The 22973-nt window shown below is 41.6% G+C and overlaps 1 protein-coding gene across 3 annotated transcripts in view; it reads right to left on the bottom strand.

Moving 5' to 3' along the window:
- The window catches only part of GABPB1 (GA binding protein transcription factor subunit beta 1), a 2781617-nt gene that overhangs the window by 660042 nt on the left and 2098602 nt on the right, over positions 1 to 22973 (bottom strand). For all 3 annotated transcript variants that reach the window (XM_044077209.1, XM_044077208.1, XM_044077210.1), the window contains exon 8: positions 19596 to 19711. In XM_044077209.1, the coding sequence (XP_043933144.1) occupies positions 19596 to 19711 (116 nt within the window). The remainder of the gene's footprint in view (positions 1 to 19595; positions 19712 to 22973) is intronic.

Here is a 22973-nt window from a genome sequence, read left to right as displayed (position 1 = left end):
AAGAATCTGTTGTGTCTTGCCAGGCTTGTAGTTGCACAGACAACTGGATTCAACTGCATCCAGAGTGCAGCAGATGGGCAACCCTTCAGGGGACTGAAAGGGCTTCTCGGTAAATGAATTGTGAAAACCATGGTTTTGAAGACAGCCGCTGGCTCTAAAGTGACACCCGTTGTAGCTGCCTCCTCCCCTGCCAAGATAAGGTCTGCCCTCAGGACTGTCATGATAAAGAGTTCTGTGATTTATGGAACTACATTTTCTTCCCAGCCCTCTGATTTCTAGAGAAGGTTCTTTGAGGGGTGGAAAAAGGATTGCCACTGGAGAGAGAGAGTCTTACCATCCTGTGACTCTTGGTTAATGTGCCTTTTACTTTTGGTCCAAATAGAGTAGAGCCATCAAATGGGGCACTGATGGAGGACATCTTAAAGCTTTCTGCAAAAATCACAAAGATGCATCCGGGTGTGCCGACAAATGGTGATGCCAGTACCTGCTGCTCTAGCTGTGCCATCAGCTACATTAGTAGTCACATGAGTATACTGGAGGTAAACTGAAGGATAGACAGCTGGGAGTCCACAGTCTTCTGAACAGCAGCAGGTAGGTTACCTGAGAGTGACTTGGAAAGTTCCTTGGTCAGGGCTCTCTGAAATCTAGAGATATGGATTAAGTAATTTAGGGCTCTAAGTGTGAATGTCACTGAAGCATATGCCCATTTCCAAAACTGACCCATAGCCCTAGACTCCCTGCTAGGAGGGGTAGACTGAGGAACTTTCCTCTGACAGTTCCTTTTTAGTGGCTATCATTATCACCATCACACCCACCAGTAGACCTTTGCTCCAATGCTTTCTTTCTTTTAGTGTAGCCAAAATCCAATCAGTTTTCTTAGGAATGGGTTCCACCATTTCAGGGTCCTTACATGTATTTTCAGTTATAAGTTAAATGAGTGGGTCAATGAGTGGGATCACCCAGGACAAAACTGAGCTGGAACCAAAGGCTTCCAGGAATACAGACTCATGTGGTGAAGGGTTAATGGTGGACCATCGTCCTCTCTGCTTCATCAATTCAAGGATCTTTCAGAAGGTGACATCCTCTGTGGGGGATCTAGGGGAGCCTTCATCTTCATCCATATCTGTGTCTTTAGTAAAAGGCTCTGCAGAAGAGCCTGTGCCTCTGCTTGCACATCTGTTTATGAAACAGCTCCAGTGGGAGATTAGAAGTCTCTGAATTAGTCTTGGGGCTAAAGCAGCATGCAGTCTGAGAAGCTTGTGGTATGGACTGTCCCTGTCTGACATAGAGATGGGAAGCAGAAGCCAATCCCTGCCAGATTTCAGATGCAACTGAACTGGATGGATGTGCCTTCTCCCTCGGCATCAACATGACCTTTTCAACAGTCTTGAAATCAGATGACACCATTGGTTCCATAGGCTTCTTTTTATTCTCAGACAGAAAAGATACCTCAGAACTTATGGGTTTTGACCCCGTAAGCCAATCGTGGGGATGATCTATTGAGTGACAGAACCTATAGGTGTCGATCCATCCCCTCAAGCCCCAGCCCTAAAGATTTGTTCTGCATCTCTTCCAGATCCAAACAGATCAGAGTCAAAAGAAGAAGCTCTGGCAAATGCGCTCTGGGACACATCAGATCTAAGATAATTGGGTTTGAAGGGTGGACTGGAATTGCAGAAGGAAAAGGAGGGGTAATTGGCCCAAGATTTGGCACATTCCCAGAAGATGGTATTGAGAGAACCCTGAGCTGGATCTGCATTCTAAGGAACTGCCTCATCATCCTATCATCTAGCGCAGTCAGGCTTCTGGATAACCATGTAGAAGAAACCACCAAAGGTGGTCTTGAATGCCTCATTCCTGGAGGATGGGTGAGTGTAGCCTTGCACTCACTGGATCCAGAGAGAACCAGGACTGAGATGGCAAAGGACAGATCCAAGAAACTATCAGCTCTGACCACCAAGCAGCTTTTGCATCCAACCCATACAGCAACATCAGATCCAAGGAATGGGTCCACAAACTTTCTGAATCCAATTTTTCCTTCTCTTTTTCCTCTCTTTTTTTTTTTGTTTTCTTTTAGGCCTCTTATCCTTGTTTACAGGAGAGGAGGATGTAGAATAAGTGGAAGCAGGTATTACAGACCATGTCTGTAAAGGGAGAAGACTCTTGACTACGGGCTTTTCTCTCCTGATCTGGAGAGCCCTAGAACTAAAAGAAGCACAAGGTTGACACTGTGTGTCAAGATGAGCAGTGACCAAACAATAAACACAGAGTGTATGCAGATCCTGAGGGGGAAGCATGTGTCCACATTTGGAGCACTTTTTAAATCTTCAGCTATCCGCCATAAAGTCAACTATCACTTACAAACTAAGTGCAATTAGCACACACACTTAAGTAGATATATATATATATATATATATATATATATATATATATATATATATATATATATATATATATAGTTACCTATCAAAACATCTCTTCATAACATCTAAACTCAAAACATCAAGATCATAACATCTAAACTTCAAAATATCTAAAAGTCATAACATCGAATCTCAAAACATTGAAAACTACAAACTAACTATAAATAACATCCCACACACTGTTTACTACGTTTTTTTCAGGGGGTAAGCACCCCTGCACCCCCCCCCCATAAATTAAATATACAAACTCCAAGATCGCACTACAGTAGGGGAAAAAGTTAATTTCCTAACCCCACTGTATTGCGATCTCAGAGTTGGTATATTTATTTACAGGGGGGAGTGGGAGGCAGAGCTCCCCACATGGGGGGTGCAGGGGGGCATGATAAACAGTGTGTGGGATGGTATTTATAGTTGCTTTGTAGTTATCAATGTTTTCAAATTCGATGTTATGAGTTTTAGATGTTATGAAGTTTAGATGTTATGGTCTTGATGTTTTGAGTTTAGATGTTATGAAGAGTAGATGTTTTGATAGGTAACCATATAGATATATATATATATATATATATATATATATATATATATATATATATATATATACATATATAAAACCCTAGAAAATACTACAGAATATTACAGAATATTATATTAATGCCATAAAATAGAAGAAACACACACAACACTTTACAAATTGTAATATCTAACAGACTACTTAAACTAACTCTAACTCTAATTCTAACTCTAACCTTAACTGTACACTTAAGCTGAAGAGAAAAATCTCTCAGTAGAGGGAGTAGTGAAGTATGAAGACAAATATCCAAGAAAAAAAAAACAGATACTGAAATGGTGAGTTCTTGTAAATGCAACCAAATTCTTCAGGTGGCAAATAAGATCTGAAATACTGAGGAGGAGTGAAGGAATTATGGATAGGGAAGAAGTCAGAGCCCCGGATCCAAGAAGCTTCAGAGGCATTGCCAAGGTTGAATCCAATCAGATTTTACAACCCATAGCTGAATCAGATGAAAATAGACAACATTGGATGTAGTAGTTAAATTTCATGAGTAGAAGGGTATAGTAGGGAAGTAGCTGTAGTTAAGGTTACACATACATGATACAGTTTAGGAAGTAATAGTGGTTAATTTTAACAAGGTAACAACTAGGTATGTGTTACATACACATGATATAGCTGAGAAGTAGTAGTTAAAGTTAGTAAGCAGAAGGGTTACAAATATTTATTTTATTTATCTAACATTTGTTTACATCGTTTTCAGAAGAGGCCCAAGAAGAAAAGCTCCGATAATGGGATATTTAATAAATGCACAGTAATACACAACTTGCGATACAAGTCTGATGAGAAAAAAAACATATACATGATAGAGTACAGACGCAGTTGTCATTAAGGTTAGGAAGGAGGATTACATATACCTGATACAGTTGAGAAGTGGTAGTTAAAGCTTAGAAGGAGAAGGATTGTGTGTATGTGATACAGTAGGGAAGTGGTTTTAGTTAACAGTAGGGAGGACAAAGGTTAGGCATATGTGATATAGTATGGAAGTGGTTTTAGTTAAAGTTAGGTAGGTAGGAGAATGGTTATGTGTATGTGATGTAGTAGGAAGTGGTTTTAGTTGAGGTTAGGAGAATGGTTATGTATACATAATATAGTAGGGAAGTGGTTTTCATTAAGATTGGGAAGGAGAATGGTTACGTGTATGTGATATAGCAGAGAAGGAATTTTATTTATTTACTTATTTGACATTTGTTTGACTGGGATAATCTGACTGAGCTGTTGACCTTTTCAGCAGAGGCCATGGGAGAAAAGCTCCACAATTATCTACAAAAATAATAATATTAATAAAAAAATAAAGTAGTATAATAACTAAAATAGTAAATACATAGATTATACTATAAAACTGTTGAATCATTTGAGTTACAGGTTATGTAAAAGCACTGGTTTGAAAAGGATAGGTTTAAATCAGCAATTAAATGCAGTTAGTTTGAGACATTTACAAGACAGTAATATTATAGTTTTAGTTAAGCTTAGGAAGGAAAAAAGGTACACATTCATGATATACTTGAGAAGTGGTACTTGAGGTTAGGAAGGATAAGGGTTACTTATAAATTATACAGTAAGGAAGCAGGAAAAGTTAAAATTAGTAAGAATGGTTACAAATACACAATATAGTATTGAAGTAGTAGTTAAGTTAGGAAGGGAAGGAGAAAAAGAAGTTATGTACTTACCATAACGTTCCATGTGAGTTGTTCATCTCACCTTCATTCTTTACTGATGGGTTCAGAGCCGATCCCTCGGCTCCGATATGGCCAATTGCAAAGCTTGAGGTCTTCAAATAGCTCAAGGCCAAGTCCCTGTCCCATGATGCACCTGTGAATTACCTCAGATCTTGTTTGCTGTGTATACTAATACCATATGTCACTGGTACATTCCTAGAGAAAGGAACAGAAGGTATGAGTAACCAGGATGGATCCAGCATCTCGGTCATCTATCAGCCCAGGAGAGGGAAGGAGGGAGGGACGTAAGAATGAAGGTGAGATGAACACCTCACATGGAACGTTATGGTAAGTACATAACTTCTTTATGTGAAGTTGTTCAATCTCACCGCTCATTCTTTACTGAGGGGTAGTGTTCCAAGCACCATCAATCTCGGGTGGCTTACGGGAGTATATTTCTCCGGACCGTGGATCTAAAGGAAGCCCTGTCCCTGGAGACCTTGTCAACTTTGTAATGAGTGATAAAGGTATGATGTTTTGACCAAGTGGCTGCTGCACAAATGTTATCAATGGGAAGTCTGGCAGAAAAAGCAGATGATGTAGAAACTGCTCTGGTTGAGTGAGCTTTAATCTTGTGTTGCAAAGGCATATTGGCAGCTGAATAGGCAAAAAGTGATACAATCAGATAACCATTTAGACAGTGTTGTTTTAGTCACTGGTCTCCCTTTTCTGGAGTCTGAGAATGAAACAAAAACTGGTCTGATTTCCTGAAATCTTTTGTTCTATCCAAATAAAATCTGAGCTGTCTGAACATCAAGTTTGTGCAGCATATACTCTAAATTGTTAGAATGATTGGGGAAGAAAACTGGCAAATCTATAACTTGGTTGAGATTGGTTTCACTGCAAACTTTGGGTAAGAATGAGGGATTTCTTCTAAGTGAAACTCTGTCTGCATGAAATATCAAATAGAGAGGCTTGATGGATAAAGCTTGAAGCTCTGACACTCTACGGGCAGAAGTGATAGCTACCAGAAAGATGGTCTTCCAAGACAAAAATATGAGATCACAAGAAGAAGCTGGTTCAAATGGCAGAAGAATTATATGTGAGAGCATAAAATTTTGATTCTATGGAGAATAGTGAGATTTCACAGGTGGCCTAATATGAAAAGTCGTTTTGAGAAATGCTTTGGATAACTTGTGCGACATGATATTCAAACCCTCAAATCCAAGATGAAAATTAGAGATAGCAGCCAATTGAACCCGAACTGTTGCTGCTGCAGCTCCTTTATTGAAATTCATAGTCAAAAATTCGAATATGGAAGCCATAGGAGCTTGGTAAGGATCGATATTATTTTTAGAGGCCCATATAGAGAATTTCTTCCATTTGCTAAGATATAGCTTTCTGGTAGAAGATTTATGGCAGGACAAAAGGATCCGTTTTGTCTCATTGTAAAGGTTATGGAACCTGACTATGATGGGAACTGGAGCAACCAAGCTGTCAGCTTCAGGGACTGCAAGGAAGGATGATGATCCCCTGATGGATGAGTCAGAAGGTCTGGAACTGGGTCCAGGATCCAAGGATCCTCCACAAGATGAAGTTGAAGGAAGGAGAACCAAATCAGACGAGGCCAGTGAGGGGCTATAAGAATGATGGTCCTTCCCAGGGATTTTGCTTTCTGTAAAACCTTGGGTATCAATGGAATTGGTGGAAATGTACAGAGGAGACCCAGAGGCCAATTGTGTATGAATGCTTCCCTTGAGGCTTCCCCCGGAGGGGGAATCAGGGCAAAATAGCTTCTGCATTTCGTGTTCATATGGCTGGCAAAAAGGTCGCAGCAAGGCTGGCCTCATCTGTGGAATATCCTGTCTGCAACTTCTTTCTTGAGGGACCACTCGTGGGGCAACAAGATTGCCTTGCTCAGTTTGTCTGCTATCACGTTGGATCTCCTCGGGATGTGCTTTGCCAACAGAAAGCAATGGATGGAAAGAGCCCACTGCTAAATGCTGAGAGCCTCTCAACAAACGGGGTAAGACCTGGTTCCTCCTTGTGTATTCAAATACCAGACCACCGGCATGTTGTTTGCCTGAACCACAATCGTGCCCAGAGGAAGAGTCCTGGAAGTACTGCAACGGTAAAAGTACTGCCCTCATCTATAGGACATTGATATGCAGATGTGTCTCTTGGTTGGTCCATGTGCCTAGGGCAGTCTTTCCCTGAAAATGCCCCCCCCCACCCTATCAGTGAAGTGTCTGTGGTCACAGTGGCTGTTGGAGGAGGTAGCACAAATAGGTATCCTGTCATGACATGGAGTGAGGTCAACCACAACTGCAGGTCCTTCTTGCAAGAATTTGTGATTATTATAGTGTGATCCATGGGTAGCTCCTGATAAGACCATTGAGTGAACAACAGCCATTGAAGAACTTGAATGTGCATCCGAGCAAGTGGTATGGCTAGAATTGCTGCTGCCATCATGCCTAAAACTTTCAGAACTTCTGATGCTGGTGCTTTGTGTTTTGATAACAGGATGCTGACATGTTGATGAATTAGAACAACTTTTTCCAATGGACGTCTTAGAGTGGTGGTGGTGGTGTCCAACTCTGCTCCGATAAAAACGATATGCTGCAATGGTGACAAGGCAGATTTTTCTGAGTTTATTGTAATGCCAAGATAATTGCAGAGTGACAGAGTGGACTCCCTGGCCTGAATGAGTTAATGCCTGGTGGTGGCGGTAAGGAGCCAATCGTCTAGGTATGGAAACACCTGGAAACTTAGATGCCTCAGGTGAGCTGTGACCACTGCAATGCATTTGGTGAACACTCTGGGGGCTGTAGTGAGACCAAAGGACAGGGCTCGAAACTGGTAGTGATTAGCTCCCAGCCAGAAGCGCAGGTGATCCCGGGATGGACTGGCCATTTTTATGTGGTAGTAAGCATCCTTGAGATCTATTGAGCACATCCAATTGTCTTTCCCTAAAAAGGGAAATATAGACTGAAGCGTGACCATCTGAAACTTCTCTTTCTTTATGTATTGGTTCAGTCTGCTGAGGTCCAATATGGGTCTCCAGTCCCCTGTCTTCTTTGGAACCAAAAAGAATTTTGAGCAAGTTCCGGACCCTGTTTGGTCTGCTGGGTCTGGTTGGATGACTCTTTGTTAGCAACGTTTGGACCTCTAAAGTTGCCTGCTCCCTGTAACTGGGTGGAACATCTGGGATTTTTCTTACAATTGGAGGGGGTGTGGTGAAAGGAATGAAATACCCTCTGGAAATTATACTTTGTACCCAGCTGTCTTTTGTTATTTTGAGCCAGGCATCTGAATACAAAGAAAAGTGACTGGGCTTCCCAGAGAAGTGATCTGTCGCCCTGGTGTTGCGGACCCCCTCTGCCGTAAGGGCGGCATCCTCCATTATTACCCCCTCCTCTGCCCCTGGAGGGGGGGGTTCACTACGTGTGTCCTGAAAGGCTCCTGGGGCTTTTCGGAACCACATTTTTCCTCCCTGTTTACCTTTGGGATAGGGTCGGGTAGGGGTGGAAAAATGTACCCCGACAGCAGACAGAGTCTGTCCACCCTGTTCACAACTCGTTAAGGTTTCCTTCACTTTAGGCCCGAAAAGGGACGAGCCATGAAAGGCAGTGTTCATGAATGATGACATGAAGGGCTTCATGAAAGAACACAAGTGCATCCAGGAATGTCTCCCAAGAGCAATTCCTGTACCCGCTGCCCTACTCATTCCATCAGCTGCATAGGATATGAGACGCATGGATGAGTTGACAATAGAATTAAGGGTAGCAAGCTGTGCAGCACCTCTGTCAGAGGCTCCTGCAACCACTGTACCCTGAAGAGCATCTCCCAACTCCTTAAGGAGATCTCTTTGTAATCTAGTGAAGTGGGTTAAGTAGTTCAGTGAACAGACAGCAAAGGTCGCTGAACTGAACAAGTGCTTCCCATATCTATCCATAATCCTGGAGTCTCTATTAGGAGGCTGGATAGATGAGGAAGTCTCAGACATTTCCTTTCTCGGTGGCCAAACACCTTTAGTTAAATATGCTTTATCCAGCGGGACAGAAATAAACTTATTAGGCCTCCAAGGGACAGGCTCCATAGTGTCTGGAGACTCCCACGCCCTTCTTGAGACCAGCTGCATCATTGAAAGGCGGAGTCGCCCAAGAGGTAGAGGGCTGAGACCCGAAAGCCTTCAGGAGAACTGACTCATCCTCAGTAGGGTCTTTGGACTGCCAGTCACCCCTCTGCCTAAGGATCTCAAGAATCTCAGCAAATTAGATATCCTCAGATGGGGACCACAAGGACCCTTCTGACTCATCTAAGTCAGTATCCGATATGAGAGACTCCTGTGGGGAGTCTATGTGCTTCCTCTTGCACAATCGCTTCCTGGGAACCTCATCAGTGGGGGCCTCTGGTGAGGTCTAGGAAAAGCAGGGGACACCCACTGGGGCTTTCTGAGGCTCTGGGTATCTACGCTTGGTCAGGACATGTGATGCAGAAGCAGAAACAGGCACTTTTGGGGAGGAGGAGGGCAGACCTGAGGATGAGGATGTCCTGGGAGACATGTCTCTCCTCATGTCATCGAACACACCTCTGCTCCAATGTGAGGGAGCCAACGGATCAGAGGAAACCGTCAACACCCCTGGCACCAGGACAGTGGGCCCCGAGCCCAAGGTAGTAGCCAAGCTCAACCAAACCGAGGCCCCGGAGAGGCAAAGTCGGAACCGACAAGTCGGTTTGACTGTCCTCCCCGGACTCGACCAGAGAGTGTCTGCTCCTAGAGTCCTTGATAGGCATCGAGGACATGAGAGTACACAGAGCTGAAGACACTGGGGCAGGCGTCGGCTCAGAGGGTTCCGCTAACATCAGGTCCACCTCATCTGACTCCGAAGGACCAGCATGGCTCAGAGGAGGAACAGTAATAGTCGATGCAATGGTCTTTGGCTCCGAAGCCATTTTGGTCGAAGCCAATATAATTTTGGCTAATGCCGGAGCCAACAACAGCTTCTGTACCACATAATCCAAGTCCAGAAATGACAGGATGATCGAAGATTGAGACGATCGTACCGAAGGTGGTACCAACTGGAGAATAGGACTCTTCGGAACTTCGGAGACCGGTTCCAAGACTGGGGACTGGCTCCGAAAGGAAATGACTGTCAGCTGTAAAGGCAGTGGAGACGAAGTTGATAACTTCTTCGATTTTTTTGAGTCCAAAGTCTTGGAAGGCTTTGAAGACCGACTGGAACCATCCTGGTCACTCAAAGCTTCCTGAAAAAAGGCTTCAACAAGCCTCTATCAATTAGTTTCCTCTTCCTTTCCTGCAGGACCCTAGAGGAGAAGGAATGACAAATGTCACAATTGTCTTGCAAAAACAGAGCGCCTAGACAATAAACATAGTTGACACAACTGTCTGTGACTGACATTTTCTGGCCACACTTTGGGTACTTTTTGAACCCAGATTTGCGATGTTTATGTTGATCAGCCATAGTAGAAACAGAAAATATTTAATGTTAACACGCAAAAAACTAAAACAATAAATTTTCTCAATAGCAAATACAGGCAAGCCTTAATAAAAGCAGGCTAAACACACACACACACACACACACACACACACACACACACACACACACACACACACACACACACACACACACACACACACACACACACACACACACACACACACACACACACACACACAAGAAGTGATACCATACAAGCAGGCTATACAACAAAAACAGATAGCTGCTAATAAGAATAACCTAATACGAATGTTACTAAGCCTATATAGGCAAGATATACCACACACAATCTCAGAAAAAATACAACTACCCAAGAAAAAATGACAACTGTCACTAAATAACCTTATCTATAAAACAAGGTTTACTGTGCAAGCCTTATATAAAACTCAATGGCTAGAAAGACCACACCTAGAAGAACTACTACTAACTAGGCTAAAAGTGGCCAACTAGAAATATAAGAAATATAAGAATGGAAAAACACACTCAAAGCTATAATAGCTTTATAAACAATGCTAACTAACTACTATACTATCTATCAAATAACTTTTAGAAAAGATTTTTAATGAAAATTTTGCTTATCTGGCCCGAGCTAAGTCAGAACCTCCGATTTGTTGCAGCGGCAAACTAGAACTGAGGTAATTCACAGGGGCATCATGGGATAGGAACTTGGCCTCGAGCTATTTGAAGACCTTGAGCTTTGCAATTGGCCGTATCAGAGCCAAAGGATTGGCTCCAAATCCATCAGTAAAGAATGAACAGCGAGATTGAACAACTTCACATGGGGCTACATATGCATGGTACAGTTGACAAATAGTAGGTAAGATTAGGAAAGAGAAATGTTGCATACACATAGGTTCAGAGGTAGGTACTAGGCTATTGGCCCTAGGGCCTATATAAGCCTAGCCAACTGGTACCCTGGCTTTTTCCACCCAAGAAAATTATTTTCCTGTGCCCCTGTCAAGCAGAGCTACAGAAGTGATCCCGGGGTGAATTTCCTATCTCCCATCCAATCATCAAGATTTTTCTTGAAGAGTGCTAATGAGGAGGTTTGTTTGATATAGATAGATAGTTTGTTCCAGAGTATGGGAAGTCTCTGAGACAGGAATCTATCCCCCCAGCATGTTCTGTTTATTGTGGTGACAAGGTTTAGGTCCCTAGAGCATGTAGCTCAGAGGGATTGGGATTTCTTTGTCCAATAGCTCTGGGTTTGACATAGCTTTGTATGTTAGGCAGAGATCGCCTCTGAGTAGGTGATATGCGACAGAGTAAAGCTGGAGTTTTTTTAGACGGTCTGCCTAGGGCATCAGTTTGAGGCCGGTAATCACATAGTTGGGAAGTACAGTCATTAATGTTAGGAAAGAGAAGGGTTATACATCCATGATACAAGCTGAAAATTACTAGTACTTATGGTAGGAAGGAGAAGGGTTATATATCCATGATACAGCTGAAAATTACTAGTACTTACGGTTTGGAAGGAGAAGGGTTATATACCCATGATACAGGCTGAAAATTACTAGTACTTACGGTTAGGAAGGAGAAGGGTTATATATCCATGATACAGGCTGAAAATTACTAGTACTTACGGTTAGGAAGGTGAAGGGTTATATATCCATGATACAGCTGAAAAGTACTAGTACATTATATTATTGAGACGTAGTAGTTAGAAGGATTATACAAACATGATGTAGTTGAGAACTACTTATTGTTAAGGTTAGGAAGGAAAAGGGTTGTGTGTTTGTGATATAAGTAGGGAAGTTGTTTTAACTATGGTTAGGAAGGAGATGGTATATACATATATATATATATATATATATATATATATATATATATATATATGGGTACATGTCAGTACATCGACAAGTTAGAAGATCGACATCCACTTCACCGACACATGAAATAATCGACACCGCAAATCACGGACATTTAACAGGTAAGAAGTTTAAATTTCGCTAATCATGCCTACCACACATGCATAACACTGCCACACTTACTAAAACATGGTAGGCATGATTAGCGAAATTTAAACTTCTTACCTGTTAAATGTCCGTGATTTGCGGTGTCGATTATTTCTTGTGTCGGTGAAGTGGATGTCGATCTTCTAACTTGTTGATGTACTGACATGTACCCATATATGTATATATATATATATATATATATATATATATATATATATATATATATATATATATATATATATATATATATATATAGGTTCATAGGTTCATACTAGGCTATCTGCCCTGGGGCAATTATAAGCCTAGCCCGATTCTGTATGGCTTACGCCACCCCTTGATTTGAGTATACTGTGCCCTTTTTAAGGTTTAGTTTACTGTGCCTCTGTCTAATAGTGACACGGGAGTAATCCCTGGGACAAACCTACAATCCCCCATCCACTTATCGAGATTCTTCTTGAAGAAATTCAGTGAGGTGCTCTGCCTCACATGAACTGGAATTCTATTCCAGAGTGAAGGGAGCCTCTGGGTTATGAACCTGTCCCCTCCAGCAAGTTCTATTTATTTCTGTGCTGAGGTTCAAGTCCCTCGAGCATGTGGCTCTAAAGGATTTAGATTTACTGAGGTGGAGCATGTCCATTAATTCTGGATTTGACATAGCTTTGTATGTCAGGCATAGATCGCCTCGAAGTAGGCGGTATGCAACTGAGTAGAGCTGGAGTTTTTTTAACCGAGCAGCATATGGCATCTGATTGAGACCCTTGATCCTCTTGGTGAGATACTTTTGGGGTCTTTCTAATTGCTGCAAGTGTCGGGTAAGGTACATCCCAAAAGGAGCATTGTATTCTATGATGGGCCTGATGAGGGATGAATAAAGGGGCACGATTACCTCTCTTGATCTAGATGTGAAACCCTTCGTGATGAGGTGGGCTATGTAGAAGGTCTTTCTAACCACTTTGGCAATGTGGTTTTCAAAGGAGAGATTGCTATCAACTTGGGTCCCCAGGTCCCTAATAACTTTCTCTGTACTTAATGGGTTTCCGCCTATGTGATAATTTGTGGGCACACTGTTTTTGCCAAAGGGTATGACTATACATTTTTTTGGCATTTAGCTTTAAACCATGGCGCTGGCACCAGTTATCTGTCCCTGTGAGACCTTTTTGAAGGATGTTTGTGTCAGCTGGAGAGTTGATTATGGCGCCCAGTTTGCAGTCGTCTGCGAACTTGGTGAGCCATAGTCCTCCCACGTTTGCCTGTACCTCGGAAAAGTATATACTGAACAAGAGTGGTCCCAGGACAGAACCCTGTGAGACGCCACTTGTGACCGGTTTCGAGTCTGACATGGCTCCAGCAATTCTCACCCTGTGGGTTCTGTCTTTGAGCCAGTTTGCGACCCATCTTGTGACATAGGGGTTTATATTTAAGCTGGATAGCTTATCTATGATGCCCGAGTGGGGTATTGTGTTAAATGCCTTTGCAAGGTCCAGATAGGCTGTGTGGACTACCTTCCCTTCATCTATGGCTTTGGTGACTGTTTCAAAGAAGTCAACCAGGTTCAAAAGGCAGGATCTGCCCTTGACAAAGCCGAACTGGGTAGGATCTAGCATCTGTAGGTCCCCAATGTCTTTGTTTATGAGCTCCATGATGATCCTCTCCATAGCCTTGCAGACTAAGCTAGTCAGGCTTATGGGGCGATAGTTTCCAGGGTCCGTAGAGGCTCCACCTTTGTGGAGTGGGACCACTGTTGCTGTACGCCATTCTGTGGGCACGTATCCTGTAGTGAGGCTGAGATTGTATAGCTGTTTTATTTGAGGGATTAGTTCCTCTTGTAGTTCATGTAGGACGCAACCTGAGACACCATCTGGTCCCATGGAAGCAGTGTTTTTTGCTTTGGAGAGGGCAGCCTTCACCTGAGCATCTGAAATGTTTGGGAGGCAGCCCTCTGCCGGGATAGATACTTGCTCTTTTGGGCAATAAGGAAATTAAATAATGAAATAATAAGGAAAGTGGTTGTCATTAAGGCTAAGAAGGAGAAGGGTTACACATACATGAGAAGTAGTAGTTTTGAAAAACAGAAGTCATTAAGGTAAGGAAGAAGAGTTAAACATGCATGATGTAGTTGAGAAATAGTTCAGTACATGAAGGAAAAGAGCTGCAGATAGTAGGGAAGTAATTGTAGTAAAGGTTTATAATACAGTACAGAACTAGTAGTTAAGATTATGAAGTAGGAGGATTTTATATATATATATATATATATATATATATATATATATATATATATATACATATATACATATATATATATATATATATATATATATATATATATTTTTTTTTTTTATCTATCTATATATATATATCTATATATATATATCTATATATATATATATCTATATATATATATATATATATATATATATATATATATATACATACATTATATATATATATATATATATAAATATATATATATATATACATACACATTATATACATATACATATACATATATATATATATATATATATATATATATATATACATACATTACACATACATACACACAATATAATTGAGAAGTAGTTATAGTTAAGATTAGGTAGGAGAAGGGATTCACAGATAGTGTTGAGAAGCAGTGGTAGTGGGGAACTGTCATTTTGTTAAATCTGAGTAATAGTATAAGGAATAAGAGGCAAGTTGGAGGGGGATGGAGGAAGATTGTGGAAAGGAGGGTTCATGGGAAAGAACTGGGTGTAAAAATTCTGTAGCATAGTTGAGGTTGTTTTACAGGATAGAGTGATCAGTTATGGTAATCTTAGGTTATCTTTGAAGCACTGAAGTAGTACAAGTGACTTTTTTTGCAGACGCACTTTCTTCATTTATTTTTATTTTTTTTAACATATAATCAAGTCATTTATTGCTGAGGGAATAAGAAGCTGTGATTTCTACAGTTTTTGTTTGATGCTGCATAACAGAGCTATGGAAGGTTGGAATGTGGGTAAACCATTTCATATGCTGAGACTCGTTAGTCCAAGCCTTGGAATACTGAGGTCCAATGAGTGATAATGTAAAGTCCAAGACTGCCTTTTCTCAGTTTTACCTTTACTCCGAAGAATGGTGATCTTGGAGCTGGTATACATAACTTCAGGGGGATACTTTTCCCTCCATTCAGGGGGGTGATGGGGGTGTGTTCCTCCTGCAAAAAATAACTTTAAAGGACAACAGTGATAGGAACATAGCAATAATATCAGGCAAGCAATCATGAGGACCATAAGACGTCTAGCCATATATACCATTAAGTACACAAACTTAAAAGTTCTTTCCCCTTGTCAAGCACTTAATACTACTTGCCTTCTAAACTGAGCAGGATCGTACATTACAAGCCTGATGTAAATTTGTGTCAACCCATCCGATCATCAAGAATAGCCTTAATGGTAGCCAATGCAGTACTTTGTTGACCTGCTGTGGCAACTTATTCCACAGGCTGGGAATACAATGTGTTATGAACCTATCTCTCCACAGAGTCTTGTTTTTTTACTTTGGTGTAGGCTTAGGTCTCTAGTGCAGCTGTTTGCAGAGACACTAATTTTTCACAGAGAAAGGTGGTCTTTGATAGTTTCACTTTTCTCTGTTTTTGTAGTTATTAGTTATTTATTGAGATTTCAGGGCTCACAGTTATAAATATAAAAATTACATTAGGGATCCTGATATCTGAGGCTGTATACCCTTTCACTTTCTGTGAACCTGCTTTCGAGGTATGAGAAGGAGTATTGATTTAGCATTTTATAGAGTAGGTATCTTAGAAGAAGGTTAAATCTTTCCTGTATTTAAGAGTCAACTGTTTTTTTTAATGAGGCAACAGAATTGTTCTCTTCTAGAGGCCTAGGAAGGGGGGGGGGGGGTGAAAGGACATTTCCTACTATCTGTTTTTTGTAACAAGGTGAGATTTTTCTGGGAGGCTGTGGCCAGCTAGAGGAAGGCATATTCAAGTTGTGCCACTAGGATCCCTTTACCCATTACTTCTCATCCAGCTCAGGATTTTCCAGGTCCAGAACAAGGTTTGATGCATTTTTAATTTAGTTTCTTTCTTTTTTTTTTTTCTTTTTTTCTTTTTTGAACTTGAAGTTTAAAATGTAGATTTTGGTCTATCCAAGGCTCTGAGTATTTAAATGAAGTGGAAGTTTTTAGGGGATGCTCATGATGGTCTAGAATGGTTAGGTCAGGAGGAGTGGATTTCAGATTTTGTTCTATCCTAAATAGTATAACTTTAGTCTTCTTTGGGTGTAGAAGTAACTTTCTTAAATTTAACCACTCTGTCAGGGAAAGGAGATCCTGTTGTATGTGTTGTTGTTCAATGATTTAATGACAGGAGTTTATTTGGTATATGACCATGTCACCCAAAAACAGGAGGATGGGAAGGTGTGGAATGTCAAGGGGGGCTTGCTAATTTAAATGGAGAAGAGTAATGGTGATAGGCCTGACCCCTGAGGAATAGGGGTGCTTTTGGGGAATTAGGGAGCCTCTTTACCCGACAGACTACATTGTGATAGAAAGTGCTGGGACCATTCAAAGGCTTTGTATGAAAGAGAATGGGGATAATACTTTTTATTCATTTACTGATACAAAAATCAAGGAACTTCCTTAGTGAGCACAGATGTGAAATAGTAAAACTTTTAATGTTGCCGCTCATATGAATATTACAGCTGGCACCACTGACCACCCCCCCCCCCCCAAGCCAGTACAGCACTGAATATTACAGCTGGCAGCAATGATCCCCCGACCAGGACAGGGCCAAATATTACAGCTAGCAGCACTGACCCCCCCCCCTCCACAAACACACAATATACGGCCATATTTTGGTACACAGAGAGATATGGAGCAAAGAAAGTTTCTTTGTCAGTAGGAAGAGACTTTCTCTATGTTGGGCAAACAAAGCAGGTCAAGTACTGACAGAAGCTTTTTAGAAAAAAATAGAATAAAGGACACATTCTTCCATAATGACTTATACACTAATGTCATAAAATAGGCATGGCAGTGGGTGTAAAGAGGGCATTACTGGGCAGGGTCACGGGTGGTGCTGGGGGTGTGGCTTTGGTCCAGTTTTCATCATAGTGAAGGTGGCAGCCCTACCAAAGCTACTTAGCACAGCACTAAGCAAATACTGTAAACAGAGTAGTACAACATGATGCAAATACTTTCCTCTGAAGTTAGCTATGAGCAACAGTACCAAACACAAACAGTACAATACTCCAGCACAGCAAGCATTAACAAAAGAAAATCAGTAAATGCTGTAGTAATGAGGCCAGGGAGAGGAAGGAAAGGGAAGGGAAGAAAATTCTAACAAAAAAGTTAGTGAACTCTAAATGGAATCTACTGGCCTTGTGCAGGCAGACATATAAGGAAAGGAGGACCAACTAATGCTTTTTAAAGAGAAATTCAAGAAATAAGAGCAAAAGGACTTAAAATGTGAACCATAGCCTGGGGCCATTTTGAATCAACAATCAGCTTCTACACACGGCAAAAGAAATCCAGAGAAGGGCGATACAGTGCACAACATTATGGGAAAAGGACTGGGTCAAGTATCCTGGGAAAGTTTTGCCTATGACCCTGAGTAATGGAGACAGAACTACCATTCCCAGATATAATAATTTTCTTCAAGTTTATAAAATGGCCCAGCCATTATACCTTAGGAACTCCATGAAGAGCAGAGACCAAATCATAACCCCTACACACAAATACTTGCACACACTTTTTGACATCACGGTGTCAGCAACTGTGCTGTACAAACCATAACATAGTGCTCTCATTTTGTACTATAGACTCTCTGTATTATACAACAAGGCTGTGTACGTTTGACATCTTTTAACTGTTTCCCTTGATATTGTGCCATTTTATACTTTCATTTGCCACCCATTCACAGTACTATTTCATTTGTCCACCTCACCTTCACCTTAGTTTAAAGGTATAATCATTCAAATGTTCCTTTCAAGTTCAGATTTCAGCAGAGTCAATCAATTTGAATGGCAACAGATTCACAAAAAAAGTACATTACAAGCCATCAGAGTACTCAGCCAGTAAGACATGTTCTGTCACAAAATAGACAAATCTCATAGTGTAGCTTCAACAAACTTCTGCCATTGTGGACACTGGCAAACAGCCATATTACAATTTCACAACACGTGGGTCATCTTTGCCCTTTATGATACCCATGGTCATTTCTTCTCACACCCTTTGCAGCACCAGCCTTCACAATGTAACTATAGTCACCTGGATCCTCCTCATCTGTCCAGCCTAGTCTCTAGGCATATGTACTTTTCTTTCTCATGAAACTCCTTCCTACATATTCTTTCCTACACCTGTATATACTGACCTTCTCAACCCTTCTCCTATGTTAATCTGTGTTTCTACTATATTTCTAGCCCCCCCTACTTTCTACAGTGTCTAATTTGTCCTCTACTCCCACTCTTCATTGATCCAGTAGCCCTTTTAACCTGCCTTCTCTGCTGTTACACACATTTCATCCTATAATATTCCTAGTCTGTCTGCTTACCTGCATAACTTACTTCTTTTGTCCATTCCATTATGTCTGTCACCCTTTTTAGCTACCTTCTTGGCCATTTACTCTCTCCTTCAACTGCCCTCTTTTTTCCCTTTCTGGTTTATTTTCCCACAACTGGGCCTTCCATCTTCTGCCTCCACCTCATCTAGATCCATTTACTTTCTTCTTATTAACCTAATTTCCTACCCAAACCTCTTCTAATTCCCTCTCTCCCACTAGCCCCTTTCTCCCTTATCTTTCCTATTCTTCCCATTTCTGCTTGTGATTTCTTTGCATTTACTTGACTTACCTCCTGTCCCTGTACTGGTCTACAGTGTGAGTCCCTCTACCATCCTTTCCATCCTCATACTTGTAGTAAGAACTATTCCCCTGTATCTGGCTAATCAATTCCTTTTTACCACTCTCCACTGCAGCCTAAACACTTTTCCAAGCTCACTCCTTTATGAGCTGTGCAGTTGCCATATATCAGAGAACTTAAAATACATCACCATCCCAAATGTAAAGCACTTCAGTCAGCTTTCCCGCCCTGTTTCCTCCAACCTTTTTCACCCATTCTGTTTCAATGCAGCTCCTTAACTTTCTTTCCTTTTGTAGTCCCTTCTTCTCTAATCTGCACTGGTTCACACAAGGCCCCCCACACTGTTCAGCTGTATGCTACTTGATGGAGATGTTCCACAATACCTTTGGATGATGTGGCCTAAAGGCACCATTATCCCATGCTCACAGCTGCCAATCACCTCTATGATACTGCCCACGTCTGCTCATTGCTCCGACCTTCTTAGCTCAGCTGTGAATTTCAGCAAGTTAGGTCCAGTCAGACAGGGTGTATTGCCTGCAAATAAAACAATCCTACTAAATGAAAAGTATGTTCTGTGCAGTCACTAATTATCATTTAACAATTGTTTTTTACACTTACCTCAGTTTCTATTGATTTAGCAGTATTATCAACGACTTCAAAACACTGTCTCTTTAATGGTGGCTCTTCACTTATGACAGTTTCCTCGGCTATGTCCGTGGCAGGGACAGTTAAAACTGAAATTGAGAAATGAAAGTTCCTCACCTTTGTGATACCATTCTTTTTACTAAAGCCTATGTCTCCTTTGTTGACAACAACAATCCTAGAGCATGATACTTACAACTTCTCAAAGACCAAGCATTACCTATATATAACATCATTCCCCACACATTTGTCCACATATTTTCAAAATGACACCAAAACTTCAGACCTTTTAAGTAGACAAACAGAGAGTTCAGTTACTGATATAGTAAGCAAAGCTTAAAATAAATACTGAACTGGTTAAAATCAATATTTCAGTGTTTATATTAGGCTTCAGCAGAAAGCATTATGAGCCTTCCTTCAAGAGAGCAGTATACAGTATATCTTATTCCTACTCCATAAATCCATTTTTTTCTCTTAATACTTTTCACCTGTCTAATTTACAAGGGCAACAAATTCCGTCTTTCTCCAGCTCTAATCTGAAAATATTTCCTTGCTAATGAAGATATCCCCCCTCCTAAGTTGCAGGCGACTTCAACTACCCCTCCACTAACTGGGAAAACTAGTCATGTACCAATACACTTGCCCAACATTTCCTGGAGTTCATTAATTCCAATGCCCTGGACCAGCTCGTTCTAAGCCCCACTAGAGGTAGCAACATCCTTGACCTGGTCATTACTAACATGGGCGACCGTTACTCTACACCAATAGTCAGCTCCTCCCTGGTTAGATCCGACCACAAACTAACCACCTTAGAAATCCACATCCCTCCCACCCCCCTGCAAAGGTAACCACCATGAAAAATTTCTCCAAAGTTTGTCTACTCATTTTTCTATGTAAAACTTACTGTAATTTAATTTGTCTTGGAGCTTTTCTCCCCAGGACTACATTGAAAACAGGTTCCTTGGCCCAATGGACTATCCTGGTAAAACAACTGCAAATAAATAAATAAATAAAATAAAGCTAACTTTGGGCTCCTAAAATCAGAGGTGGCTAACTTCACGGCACCCATGCAAATGGAGAATAGTTGCATGACTGCCAAATCATACACCAATGCACTGTACGAACACATACACAAATGTACCCAATACAACCAAGACACTCTCCACCAAAAAAAGGAAGCCAATCTGGTAGTCTCCTGCCATAAACAAACTCTACAACAGAAGGAGGAAACTGATGTGGAATAAGGTGAAGTCCCAAGACTGGAAAAACTCCCTTATCAGCCTCATCAAATCCTCAAAAGCTGGCTATGAAAACAGAATTGCATCAGATGGTAAAGACAACCACAAGGCCTTCTATAGTTATGTAAAGAATCTCCATGGCAATACACAGATTTGCTCTGAGCTACTGCACAATGGTACCTCCTATACCGAGTCAACAGATATTGCCAATATACTGGCAGACAGATTCAGTGCCAACTTTACCCCCCCCCCCAAAGGACCAATCACAATACTAGTAGATTGCCAGGCACCCAGTATTACTGCTGCACAGGTTAAAACAGCAATGTCCAAGACCAAGAATACAGCTTTTATGGGACCTGACAATATCTCTGGCTGTGTTCTACATGAACTACAGAGTGAACTGGCACCTCACCTGTGTGCCCTGTTCAATCACAGCCTCACCTCAGGCTTTGTCCCTACTGAATGGCGCACTGCTACAGTCATCCCTCTCCACAAAGTAGGAGTGATTACAGACCCTGGGAACTATCGCCCCATTAGCCTGATGAGTCTGATATGCAAATCTATGAAACGCACATCATAGACCTAATAAACAAGGATATAGGGAATCTCCAAACTCTGCATCCCACACAGTCCGGTTTTGGGAAGGGTAGATCATGCCTGCTCAACTTGGTCGACTTCTTTGAGTCATTCACCAGAGCTGTGGATGAAGGCAAGGTGGTTCATACAGCCTACCTTGATCTGGCCAAGGCCTTTGATACCATTCCTCATTCAGGAATCATACAAAAACTCACTAAACTAGGCATCAACCCCTACATCATTAGGTGGGTTGCAAACTGGCTCACAGGTAGGACCCACAGTGTGAAAGTAGCCAAGTCCAAGTCAGACTGCTGACTAGTCACTAGTGGAGTCCCACAGATTTGGCCCTGGGTCCTCTCCTGTTTGGTATCTACTTCTCTGAAGTCCAGACCAACACAAAGGGACTCTGGCTGATAAAGTTCACAGACGATTGCAAGTTGGAAGCTATTATTAATTCCCCAAGTGATGTTGACATCCTACAGAATGGCCTCATTGAGACCAACGACTGGTGTCAGAACCATGGCCTTAAGCTCAATGCCAAAAAATGTGTTGTCATCACCTTTGGGAAAAAATGGTTCCCATGAATTACCACATTGATGATAGTCTACTGAACACAGAAGGAGTTATAACAGATCTGGGAACACAGGTTGACAGGAATCTCTCTTTTGATCACCACACTGCCATTGTGGTCAGAAAGTCCTTCTATGTGGTACATCTCATTACTAAGAGTTTTGCATCCTGAAAGAAAGAGGTCATTGTCTCCCTCTACTCTTCCCTCATTAGGCCAGACATCGAGTACAATGCCCCATTTCGTATGTACACCTGCAACAAATGGAGAGGCCGTAAAAGTATCTAACAAAGAGGATCTTAGGCCTTAAACACTTGTCCTGTATGGACAGACTCAAAATACTCCAACTATTCTCTGTCTCATATCGCCTACTTAGATGTGATCTCTGCTTGACTTACAAAGCCATGTCTGACCCAGCCCTGTTAGAAATGCTACATTCAAAGAAATCCCAATCCCTCCTCACCACATGCTCAAGAGACCTCAACCTCATTACCACAATCAACAGAACGTACTGGAGGGACAGATTCATAACCCAGAGACTGCCCATGCTATGGAATAGACTTCCCATACATGTCAAGCAGAGCACCTAGCTGACCCTCTTCAACAGAAATCTAGATGAGTGGATCAGAAATAGAAAATTCACCCTGGGGATAACTCCAGTGGCTCCACTCGACAGAGGCACTGAGAAGTAAGGTTGGGTGGCACGATTCATAGATTCATAGATTAGTACTAAGCTAACTGCCCTTGCGAGTCATTTTAAGCCTAGCCAATTATCCCTTGTGAGACTCAAACCCTGCACCTTGCGTTTGCAAGGCCAAACACCTTAACCATTAGGCCACCCTCCCAACCCTGCCAGGGTAATCCTATGGCTAGGCTTGTAAAGGCCCTAGGGCCATTAGCCTAGTACACACCTTCGAGCCTATGAACAAGTAGTTGTATGTTCCTCGTGCCCTTTTCAAGCTGCACATATGT

This window comes from Protopterus annectens, chromosome 7.part0 (genome assembly GCF_019279795.1).
Source record: "Protopterus annectens isolate FY-2018-M chromosome 7.part0, PAN1.0, whole genome shotgun sequence".
Classification (NCBI taxonomy): domain Eukaryota; kingdom Metazoa; phylum Chordata; order Ceratodontiformes; family Protopteridae; genus Protopterus; species Protopterus annectens.
The sequence above is the reverse complement of the archived record's forward strand: the minus strand, read 5'-3'. Positions and strand labels throughout refer to the sequence as shown.